This window comes from Vigna umbellata, chromosome 1 (assembly GCF_029865625.1).
Source record: "Vigna umbellata cultivar VRB3 chromosome 1, Vumbellata_1.0, whole genome shotgun sequence".
Lineage (NCBI taxonomy): Eukaryota > Viridiplantae > Streptophyta > Magnoliopsida > Fabales > Fabaceae > Vigna > Vigna umbellata.
The window spans coordinates 59,253,130-59,265,934 of NC_142165.1; the positions used below are offsets into that span (position 1 = coordinate 59,253,130).

The 12,805-nt window shown below is 37.8% G+C and overlaps 1 protein-coding gene across 1 annotated transcript; it reads right to left on the bottom strand.

Moving 5' to 3' along the window:
- Nucleotides 1-3,756: 3,756 nt before the first annotated feature.
- On the bottom strand, nucleotides 3,757-5,277 carry LOC148205914 (uncharacterized). The gene is made up of 4 exons (XM_088112450.1): nucleotides 5,078-5,277; nucleotides 4,720-4,998; nucleotides 4,524-4,628; nucleotides 3,757-4,449 (listed from the first exon to the last, which is right to left on the bottom strand). The coding sequence occupies exons 2-4, from the start codon at nucleotides 4,996-4,998 to the stop codon at nucleotides 3,931-3,933; spliced, it is 903 nt and encodes a 300-aa protein (XP_087968576.1). The 5' UTR covers nucleotides 5,078-5,277; the 3' UTR covers nucleotides 3,757-3,930.
- Between the last annotated feature and the right edge of the window lie 7,528 nt (nucleotides 5,278-12,805).

Below are 12,805 nucleotides of genomic sequence, written 5' to 3' on the forward strand. Positions count from 1 at the left end.
TTGATAGAGTAATTAATTTATTCATAGAATTTGATTTTTTTTTGGAATAAAATGATTTGTTTGGATGAGAAAATTAGAAAAAATTGAAATTGAGAAATTTTAGAAAATTATTTTAAATAATTAAAATAGAATTTGAAATTGACTAAAAAAAAGAAAATTGAAATTCCATAAATTATGAAATTTTTTATTGGTCAAAATGAAAAAAGTTCAATAAAGTTGATTCATATTGACCTTTCATTTAGGCTAATTTAGCTTGTGTTGAGTTGGCTTGAGCTGAAGGTCATATTAAGTCAGCTCAAACTTGTTACTAATGAGGAGCATTGATATCTTGAAGATAATGATTTTGATGATGTTACAAAGTGAAGAATAAGAAGACTTCTCTTGTATGAGAGTTTAAAAGCATTTATGCATAAGAGAAGACATCAAGATCAAACGATAGACTTCATGACCGAGCGGTAAAGTTATGATCAAGACCAAGCAGTGGAAGGCATGACCGTGAATGAACGGTCGTATCAAATTAAGGTTGAACGATCACTAAGCAGTTGAAGGCCGAACGACATATAATAGATAAAGGTCGAACACTTTTCATGGCTGAATACAGCTAGAAGACCGAGTGGTCGATAAAGACCGAATATTGTTCATTGTCGAACACAGTTAGAAGACCGAACGATACCTATATGTCAACAACTGAACGGTCACTATCAGTCAAAGACCGAACGGTATGTAGTAGTTGAAGGCTTGGCAGTGTATAGCAGTTAAAGACCGAACACACTTCATGACCGAACGAAGTTGAACATTGGTGAAACTGAGTAATACCGAACGATCACTAACACTGGCCAAACACAAGTTGAAGACCGAATGACAGAAGGCAATCAGGGCTCAAACCGAGGTAGAAGGAGGTGAAGAACTAGAACCGATCAGTTGAATAATAAATATTCTAAATTATTCCAAGTCTCGCAGATAATCGATTATCACTTATAATAATCGATTATCACTGGCAGTTGTAATGCATTTCTTCAGTTTCGGACCAGTAAGCTATATATACCTTTGCCAAACACTTTAGAAAGGTATCTAAGTCATTTGAGAATATAATGTGATCTGAGGAAGTTCTCAAGTGTTAGTTCATTGCTCTTGTCAAGTCTTGTGAATAGGTGATAACAGTTGAAAAACTGTTATTTTTATGCTTAAAATTGATACCAAAAGCAACCTTTAAGACTTAGAAACTAGCTTGGAATCATGCTTCTGCTTATATTTTTGGAAATAAGAGAGTTGGACAGATTTATGCTTGATTTCCTTGTTTTATGCAGGTTTTAGGATGATTTTGAGGAAAGAAGTGAAGTAGGACAGAGATGGAATCAGAAAAGAACTCAAAAAGTGCAAAAGAAGAGAAGCCGCGAGTATCGCTCAACGCCAATTACCGCTAAGCGACACTTCTGAAGACCCGTTGGCACCGCTGAGGGGTAAAAATGCAGCTGAGGGGAAGAATTGATGACGCGCTGGTGCCGCTGAGCACCATTATTTTGGGCCTGGGCCTACTTTTCTGTAATTTTTAGAACTCTATATAAGGTTTTAGGTGACATAGGGTTAGTAATTTTGGTAGAGAACGAAGCAAACACACACCTCTTCACCCCTTGGAGGAAGATTTTGAATGCTAAGGCTACCTACTCAACTTTCTAGGGTTTTATCCTTCACTCTTTCATTATTTTTCATCTAGTTTCACCATGAATATGGTGAACTAAACTTGTATTGTTGTTGGGGAATCAATGTAATCTTTTGAAGCTCTCATATATGGAATTTGTGTTTAAACATCTTATTTGAGATACATGCTTTCTTTCATTAATAGTTAGGGTTTTTCCTCTTTACTCAAAGCATTCATTGTTTAACTCATTCAATGTCATGATTATTGGTTTTGTCGATATGGACAAATACGGGGGTATCTAGATCCGGGGAAACTCTCCCAACAGTAGTATAAACCTAGACATAGGAGTATGATGGTTGGTTGCCTTTAAGCTTCTGTTCATTATAATGCATGATTAATTGCTAAGGAGACAAGACATTGGAAACTAGTGATTATGATTAGCCTTTCTTCACCGAGACATCGGGTTTAAGGTAATTTAGAGAGTTGCATTAACATTGATGAAAAAAATGATGAATTCCTAAATATATGAGAGTGGATAAGATGAAATTGATAAACCCCAACAACATACTCATCCATATAATTCGTTCCAAGTGTTTTGTTCTTCTTTTCCATTGATCAAATTCATGCATACATGTTTACTTTTTGTATTTTGCATTAGAAACCCCAAAGTAATTGTTTTACAAGTCTTAAATAATCAAACAATCATATAACTAACTAGGCCGTGAGTCCTTTGGTCTTACCAAGTTTATTACTTGATACGATACGGTCACACTTGTTGAGGTTTAACAAGTTTTTGGCATCGTTTTCGGTGTTAAAAATATTATCACTGGCATTTGTAATGCATCTCTTCAGTTTCGGACCAGTAGGCTATATATACCTTTGCCAAATACTTTAGAAAGGTATCTAAGTCATTTGAGTATACAGTGTGATCTGAGGAAGTTCTCAAGTGTTAGTTCATTGCTCTTGTCAAGTCTTGTGAATAGGAGAAGCTCGCGCTTTGTGTGTCAAAGGTCGGAGCGGTTCTCTTCAAGTTGACAGAATTGTTTTCTTCTGGTTCGTTGGTCGAAGGAAGATATTTGCTGCATTGTTCCTGTTCGTCTGTCGAAGGAAAGTGTTCGGTGCTTGCTTCTAGTTCATTTGTCGAAAGAAGTTTCCTTCTGGTTCGTTCGTCGAAGGAAGATTTTATCATTCTTATTTCATTCACTATATTGTAATCTGTAAAATTGTTTTTAGTGAAAAAGTTAATCACTATTCATAGTGATTAACGACTGGACGTAGAATCTTTTGATTCGAACCAGGATAAAAATCATTTTGTGTGATTTTTTCGACTCCCTACACTCTTTACATTTTCTGCACTTCAATTGTTTGATAAAACGTTTAAGAGAAAATTAAAGGAACCATTTTTAAAATTGATCGAATAAGCTCTTTCCTTTTAACAATCTGTATCGTACTCTATTTTTGATATTTCTGCTGCGCAAACATCGGTACCAGTTGTTCCAACAATTGGTATGAGAGCTTGATTTGATATTATTTCAATTTTTTCGAAAATGACCGGTCATCAAAATCACTACAAAAAAGTAGGGCATTACCGAAGGCCAGAAGCCCTCGGAAAATGCCAAAAGCCGTCGATAATGGGTGTTTACCGAAGGCCTATCGACGGCCAAAAATCCTTCGGTAAATCCCCTGTCGCTAACCATTACCGAGGGCTTTTGCCCTTCGGTAATTACCGAAGGCTTTAAGCCTTCGGTAATTACCGAAGGGCAAAAGCCCTCGGTAAATACCGAAGGGCAAAAGCCTTCGGTAATTACCGAAGGGCGAAAGCCCTCGGTAAGTTCCGAAGGGCAGGAGCCCTCGGTAATGAGCATACGATGGTATTTACCGAAGGGCGAAAGCCTTCGGTAATGGCCATACGAGGGCATTTACCGAAGGGCAAAAGCCTTCGGTAAAATGCAGGGCAGGTTTCAGCAAAATTGTTTTTCTTGTGCAACCCAGACCTGTATAACAAATTTCAATTACAAACAGACCTGCATAACAGTTTTCAAACATATACAAACATGCATAATGTGCATCTCAAAGATCCAATCAATGATCAATATCCAATGCACATCAAATAATCTACAAGACATCCATCAATGTATAAATAATGTATGGGGTAGTTCAAATATAAAACAATGTAAGACAAGGATGTTGTAACATCCAAAGTTTGTAAGTACATCTAACATTGAAATGATATCAACTGAAAATATTCTAATATCCAAATGTTTGTCTAACAAGTAATAACAAAATGAAACCTAATAATGTACATAACTATCATCAGAATGATTTTCATCATCCTGCTCCTCTATTGATGGCTGGACTGGTGTGGGTTGGACTGATGAGGGTTGGACTGAAGTGGGCTGCTGAGTGGCAGCAGGTGATGAGGAGGCTCGTGGCTGGGTCAGAGGGAGATTTTGTACTTCCTGTGAGGTTTCAGGCAAGACTCTCATGATCAGGGCCTTGAAGTTCGTAAACTCTGTTCTGAGATCAGTGATCTCCTGGTCACGTTGATGGAGTTCCTGCCTCAGGCGAACAACCTCCTCAGGAGTAGTGGTGGAAGAAGAAGGCTGGTGCTTCAGAGTACCTCCTCTGGATGCCGTATAGTTTGCAGCAAGCTGTCCCGCACCATATACTCGTCCCTTTTTCTTCCCACCAACGATGTCGATCCAGCACTGTGTCCTACGGATGTCATCATCTGCATTACTGGCATCATCCGGTGTAGGAGCTGACTCATGTTCAGATCTAACCTGTGAAAGTCTCGTAGAAAAGTCTTCCTGTTGAAACATTAAAAGCAATGTCAGATAACGATAGTATAACAGAAATAAAAAATTAGTAATTATTTGCTTACATGAGTCTTCCGAGATCTTTCATCAACAAATTCATTAGTTCCCTTCCGAACATGAGTCTGTGCAAAGACCTCATCAACATGGACCGCCCGTCCTAGAGCCTGTGCCTGTAACATAATTAAGAATTACAAGCGTACATATGAAATACAATATACATAACTTGTGTATGAAGGAAAAAGTTATGTAATGAGATTATACCATACGAATGGCATGCTCATGAATGGTGATCGACCCACCAGTATGCAGGGTGCCACCCCTTTCAGACGCTCTGTTCCGCTGGGCTTTAGCACACTTATTGCGGAACTCTACTGTATTCCAATGGGCCAGTAAAGAGTTCCAAATGTGCTCACCCAGCCAGTTAGGGCGCTGTGCTGCATTCCGGGCATCCCTAAACATCTCTGACAGCCGATGAGATGCTTTCATGTGGAAATTTCTGTGTATCTGAGTTTCATGTTCAGGTTTCCACTGCACCTTCATCTGTAACATTAAAGAGAACAAACATTGATTAGGCAACATACTAAAATAAGAGCGACAATTAGTTTAGTGGATTGTTGACCTGAAAACGCTCCCAGAATGCCTTTCTGTCGTCGTCAGGTATTGCTCCCCAAGTAGGCCATGGACTTAAAAACTGTTGCTTTATTGAACGTGTGATGGCCTGGGAAGCAACCCTAGATGGAATAAACCTGCATAACAAAACTCATTTCAATTACAATATGGTTTAAACATCAAATGATATCAACAGATTATAAACTTACCCTTTACCATAGGGCTCAATCCATGGTCGATCATGGAGGGGCGGATCAAGATCTTCAGCATCACCACTTGAATCTGGATGACCAAGTGGTGTGACAGTCTCAGAAGGAGGTACAGAAGATGAGGAAGGTATAGAAGTAGGGTCAGAGAGAGGAGTGGGGGTAATAACAATAGGGGGAGGAGTGGGGGTTGTAGAAGGGTGTGCTGCAGGAGGAGGAGAAGGGTCTACTGCAGTGGTAGTAGAAGGGTGTACTGCAGGAGGAGGAGTAGGGGCTACTGCAGGAGGAGGAGTAGGGGCTACTGCAGGTGTAGGAGTCTGTATACTAGGGGTAGGAGAAGGCCCCACAGATGATGTAGTACCGGGAGCAGGGGTAGGTAGTCTAGCAGGCACCCTAAGTACATACTTTGGTGCCTGCCGTTGCCTCTTTGTAGGCCTTGCTACCCCTTTTCCTTTATCAGGACGCTCTGAACCTTGTCCTGTCATTACTGCACTCAAATGGTTACAAATAAAGCGAAAAAAATATAAACAAATAAAGGATGAATTGTTTTCAAAGTCAATGTATACGTAATTGCAAACAAGTTAAAGATGGTATTTTAGATAATGGTAATGAAATGATAGTCCAATTTGCTACAATAGATGTTCAACATTCAATCATCGTCATCATCATCATCATCTTCATCTTCATCTTCAGCATCGTCTTCTTCTTCTTGTTCTTCTTCTTCATCGTCATCATCACCATCATCTTCTTCTTCTTGTTCTTCTTCATCTTCTTCTTCTTCTTCTTCTTCTTCCTCTTGTTCTTCATCACCTTGTATTGTTGCTTCTAATTCATCTCCATCACCATCAGGGTCGACCAATGCGGTTATACGTTCAACTTCGATAATTTCTTGTGATTGTGACATTTGGTCAAGTTGGTAGGCTACATCTTCCTCAACTTCATTTGAGTCTATGCGACCTCTAGGCTTCGTTTGTATTGCTACGGCCCAACCACGCTTGTCAATATTGCGAAATGGTGGATATGGCACATAATAAACCTGTCTGACATTAGATGGTAGAATGAAAGGATCAAAAGGCCCATATCTTAATCTCTGGTTCAGTTCGACAATATTAAAGCGTGGATCGACTCTAGTACCAGCTCTAGAAGGATCAAACCATTCACAATAAAACAGTACCACTCTGTTTGGAGAAGTAGTGCTGTTGTACTCTAACTCATATATTTTATGAATGATGCCGTAGAAATCATCATAAGACCCCTCTGTTAGGCCCTTGACATACACACCACAATTTGATGTTTTCTTTCCTTTAGACCATTCATGTGTATGGAATTTGTAACCATTGATGAAGTAAGTGTGCCATTCTTTGACACATCTCATTGGCCAATTGGAGAGATGTCTTAACTCTTGAACCGTGGGAGTTAATGCCTGATTAAAAACCTACAAAGGTACTAACAAAATTAGTACCTACAACAGTCAAATTAACCTTGCTCTAAACGAAGGACAAAACTACGGACCTGATTTCTAAACCAATGGGGAAACTCAGAGTGTATTCTAGCAGAAGTATTTCCTTCTGTGACTTGCTCAGCCACAACAAATGAGCTGGTAGAAATGAAATTAATTAGTGTATAACAATTAAACCTTTTGATAGATTAGAGATGGATGATGACATACTCAAGGTACGGCTTGACTTCACTGCAATTGATCAAGACATGGACATGAGCGGAGTTGAATTCAGCATCAGTTAACCAATGAGTGAATTCTTTCCCTGCGTGACGGCCTGATTGTCGGAAAACTGATAATGCACCTTCACGTGGTTGAACTTGCCATTGCATTTCATTTCTGACATGAGTGGGAGACAACATGAAGTTCTTGAAATAATGTGAACAAAAATAAGTTGTCTCTCTGTGCAAGTAAGCTGCACCAATTGAGCCTTCCACTCTAGCTTTATTTTTAACTGACCGTTTGGATTCTCCCATAAACCTTTCAAAGGGATACATCCACCTGTACTGCACGGGTCCCCCAAGCCAAGCTTCATATGCAAGATGAATTGGAATGTGCTCCATTGAATCAAAGAATGCAGGAGGGAATATTCTTTCCAATTTGCAGAGAATAATCGGGATATTTTCATCCATCTTTTTAAGGGAATCTTCCTTTAGTGTCGTGCAACACAAATCTTTAAAGAAGTTACTGATTTCTATCAGTGGATGTAACACGTGTGTTGGCAAACAACTGAACGCAAGAGGGATGAAAGTCTCCATGAATACATGACAATCATGACTCTTCAACCCTTGAATAGTACCGTTCTGAACATTGGCACATCTGGACAAGTTAGAAGCATATCCATCTGGCATTCTAAGCTCCTTGATCCATGCACACACTATTCTTGTCTCGTCTTTTGACATGGTGTAATTTGCTTTTGGTTTAAATAATCGGCCGTTACCTTGTGCCTTCAACTCTAAGTCTTTTCGTCCACAATACAAAGGTAAATCTTTTCTTGCTTTCTCATTATCTTTTGTCTTACCTTTAACATCCATGACTGTGTTGAAGACATTGTCAAAGAAATTTTTTTCTGTGTGCATCACATCGATGTTGTGTCTTAGCAAGTTGTCCTTCCAATACGGAAGTTCTCAGAATATGCTTCTTTTAGTCCAATTATGCCATTCCCCAAACCCTTCTAGCCTATTCTGACCAGATTCAGTGACTTTTGGATAGTCTTTCACTCTTCTCCACACGTGTGATCCAGTCAACTTTGGCGGGGGCATATCCGTTTCAACTTTTCCTTTTCGAAATGCCTTTTTGTTTCTTCTAAAGGGGTGGTCAATGGGCAAGAACCGTCGATGGCAGTCAAACCAACTACTTTTCCGGCCATGACTCAATTGGAATGACTTTGTATGTTCCATGCAATGTGGACAAGCTAATCGACCATGTGTGCTCCAACCAGATAACATGCCGTACGCTGGGAAGTCGTTAATAGTCCACATCAAGGCTGCCCTCATAAGGAAATTTTGCCTCCTTGAAACGTCATACGTCCAAACACCATTCCATAACTTCTTCAAATCATCAATCAAAGGCTCCAAGTAAACATCAATCAATGATTTGGGATTAGATGGACCTGGTATTATACACGATAAAAACATGTAAGGCTTTGTCATGCACATCTCAGGTGGTAGATTGTATGGTGTAACTATCACGGGCCAACATGAATACGGTGATGCAGACGCCTGAATGTACGGGGTAAACCCATCAGAGCATAGACCAAGTCTGACGTTACGCGGTTCACTAGCAAAGGATGCATGTTTACGATTGAAGTGCTTCCAAGCTTCACCATCAGAAGGATGACGCAAAAGTCCCGGAGTTTTGTTACCATCATGCCATGTCATGTGTTCTGCTGTTTGCATTGAAGTAAACAATCTTTGTAATCTTGGAATTATAGGTAAGTAGAACATGGACTTTAATGGAATTGGTTTTTTTTGCCTCCGTCCAGCATGCATTGTCTGATATCGAGGTGAGCCACAAAACTTGCATTCCACCAATGTGGCATCATTTTTGCCACTGTCATTGTCATAGAATAACATACATCCATTAACACAACAATCAATCTTCTTCACATCCAATCCCAACTTTGAAACACATTGTTTGGCTTGGTAATAATTCTTTGGCATCAAATTGTTTTGTGGTGTCAAATCTAACATCAGTTTTGTATAGAAGTCCACTGCTTGAATGGGAACGTTCCAATTAGATTTGCCAGCCATGAGTCTAATGCACACTGACAATTTTGACTCAGATGAACCTTCAAATACAGGTAGATTTGCCTCTGTCAGTAAATTGTAAAACCTCTGCGTCGTTTCATTGGGAGGCTCTTCATCATGACTATCGTCTGCTTCTGCAGCATGGTGACGAAGAGCATGGTCGACCATCTCTTGCATGTAGGCAAATTGATCTATCTCACATGTATGTACAACAGTATTCGAACCTGATGCAAGCCGTTTTTCAGCTGCAGTGGAGGTCGAAGGAATTTCTTCACCATGAAATGTCCAGACCGTGTAATTAGGCATGAACCCTTTTTGGTAAAGGTGAACTTTGACGACTTCATCTTTCAGAATGCTTGTACATTCGCACTTGATGCATGGACATCGAATCCCTCCATCAAGGGCATAATATTGATATCGTCGTGCCGTCTCCACGAACTCTTCAACTCCCATGACAAAAGATTCTTTCAAACCTCTCCTTCCACTATAACAACGGTCGTACATCCATCCACGATGGTTGGGAAAATGGGCCATGTTCTGTGACAAGCCAAACAAATATAAACTTAGCCAAAACAGCAACACTCCATGTGACATAAGTAATAAACCTATTACTACTGAAGTCGAACATGGAAGGCAATTTCAACACTATGGTCATAGGCATTCAATAAGGGCATGCAAAGACAAGTCCTCAGTATTGAAATGCATTAAACATCCTAAGGGGTTGTGTATTAAAGTTGGAGGAGACAACTTATTACACCTGAAGTTCTCTTGTCTAGAGTACTTCCACATATTTTGTACGTTCTAAGTGTTTATATTATTTTTACCCTTCTCATTTCATTGAGAAAGTTGGTAGTACCATAGGATTTTAAATGACTACTTAACTTAATCAAGTTGTAGCCTAATGAATGAAAGACAATATACATGAACATACAATATAAAGATGAACATAATTTAGGCAATCAAATATCTATAGAAGCATGGATATATAATACATATAAACATAATTGAGGCAATGAAATAGCTATTAAAAGTATGTACTGACAATCACATTAGTTAAAATACCCAAAGTATTTATGTTCTAAAAACTCAAAGTTTGAGTTTAAGGTAATTCTTTGCTTTTGACATGTTTCCTAGCTTCATTCCACTACTACTTTACACATGGTAGGATGTTCACATTACTTCAAATAAGTGTACATTAGGTGTGGTTGCAAATTCTCACCTTTTAAGCACACTTTTATACCTTCCAACTACTCAAAATTTTAGTTATACCTAATTCTTTGCTTTTAAATAGTTTCCTAGGTTTATTTCACTACTTTAGACATGTTAGGATGTTCACATTACTTAAATTTAGTCTACGTTAGTTGTATTTCCAATTGTTCACCCTTTGAACACACTTATTAGGTGCTAAATACTAAAACTTTTAGTTTTAGGTTATTATTTGTTTTTCAGTACTTTCCTACCTTGATTTCACTAAGTTATACTTGTTAGGATGTTTACATACCTTAGAATGAGTCTACATTAGGTGAAATGACAATTTCTCACCTTATAAGTACACTTTTATAGGTACTAAAAAATGAAACTTCTAGTGCTAATTTTGGTTTAAAAATGCTGCATAATTGGCTATAGCAGCAGTGACTTGAAGCATCTGCTCCTTTGTGTGCATTGTGAATGTTTGAAAAAGTTTATTTGACCATTTTAAACTTGTGTGCACTGTTCATTTGGTCACATTTTAGCCATCAAGGGCAAAATCAATTCCAAATCCGTTAATTTTGCTTAAATTTGGAAGTGAATTAGTGATTTTCGAGTTTACTATGATTCCTTGTTGTTTCAATGTTTAAACACCTTTAAATTGATGATATAAAGTTGCTATCATCATCACTTAAGCTTTACAAACACTGCCAATCATTTTTGGGTTTGAAAGCACACTTTTAAAGTCCATTTTCTGGTGCAGCATACATTCTTAGTGCTGTTTGATTTTGTATACTTTACCCCTTTCGAATTGTGCCCTCATATCTATCTTTCTTTTATGTTTTAAAACTTGTGTATATAGTTGTTTTACTGTTTTGGTTAATGCTTTAATATTATGACCACTTTTAGTGTATTCTACTAACTAGTTTTAGGTTCTAGGGTGTCATATTTTGAGTTCTAAGTTGTTTTTGTAGTGTGACTTTCTCATTACCATTGATTTACCATCCTAAACTTGTTAGGACAGTTTGTTTCAAGTTTCGTAGGCTAGTTTAGTGCAGGCATCAAAATTTGACCATTGTAGTGCATTTGTAGTAGCCTTTTTGAGGTTTTACTGGTGATTTCAAGATACTGTAATAGGAATCAGTTCTTCAGTCCATTCTTAGTCATTTCTAGGAGGTAACAACTTGTGTACAGACTTTTAGGCCTGTTTAACAGATTGCTCATCATCATTCTTACCAAATTTACCATGGTGTAGTGTAATTTTAGGTCACTAAATAGTCAAATCTTCTATTTCTTTGTGTTTTCGAATTGTCCACTCATTTCTATCTTTCTTTTATGTTTTAAAACTTGTGTACATAGTTCTTTTACTGTTTTGGTTACTACTTTAATACAGTTTGCATTATGAACACTTTTAGTGTATTCTACTAACTAGTTTTAGGTTCTAGGGTGTCATATTTTGAGTTCTAAGTTGTTTTTGTAGTGTGACTTTGTAATTAGCATTGATTTACCATCTTAAACTTGTTAGGACAGTTTGTGTGAAGTTTCTTAGGCTAGTATAGTGCAGAATAAACAATTCAAACAAGTTCAGCAAGGTGAAAAGGTACAATGAAATTCTGAAACAGTCAAATGGAAAGGATTTTGAGCAACCAAAGTATGCAGATTGCATTACATTGCTTATTATGGTTGGCTACACCTTAAGCAACCTTCAACAACACTATAAAATGTTGTACAAAGGTTCAGAATCAGAGGACAATAACTGAAACAAATTTAACAATATGAAACCAGAATACAATTCAATTGTATTCACTTTCTTTGTCTTTTATATCCTTCACAGATCAAACATGATACAAAAAGGCCTCTATAATGTGCAGTCCAGTTTTATAAACATCCTCCAACTACGGTGGTGTTAGAATTATTGTTAGAATGATTAGTGTGAGTTGTGTGTGTGCTGTCAGTATGGGCTGTGTGTGTGAGTTGTGTTCCAGCCAAACTGAGTTGGAAAGGAAATGGGTAGTTACTTTATTTCCCTTATAAATGTAATGCTAATGTAAGAGGAGAAGCAAGCCTTCTCATTCAATAATATGTGTTCATGATTTCTGTGTTCATTCAATAGGTGGCATCTTAGGAAGTGGAGAAGGAGCACAAATTGTCAATTCATGGTGCAGCTTAATTAGGAACAAAAAACCACTTCAAGATTCCAGGAACAGATTCAAATTGGATGGGCTCTAGTATTCAATTTGTTTCTGTTTAGTTACTCTCATCAATAGGAATACTTTTGTGTACTGTTGTATGTGTCTCTGTTCTTGGGGACTAAAATAATGGCAATTCATGTACTTTTCCATCTTAGATAACATGAATTTGGATAAAATAAATGTATCATCTACTTTCTCCTTTATTGGTATCTCATATCTGATCTAAACAATTTCTCTGTTATCTCTTTTTTATTTTGGTAAATTACCAAGACAAATGAAACAGGCGACATTAGAATGGAAAAGTAGAAACTCTACTCTTCTTTTGTTGATAAAAGTAATTTGTATAACTAAACAAGGCATAATAGGAGGCTTATGTTCCATAATAGAACTCTTTTTTCTTTACTG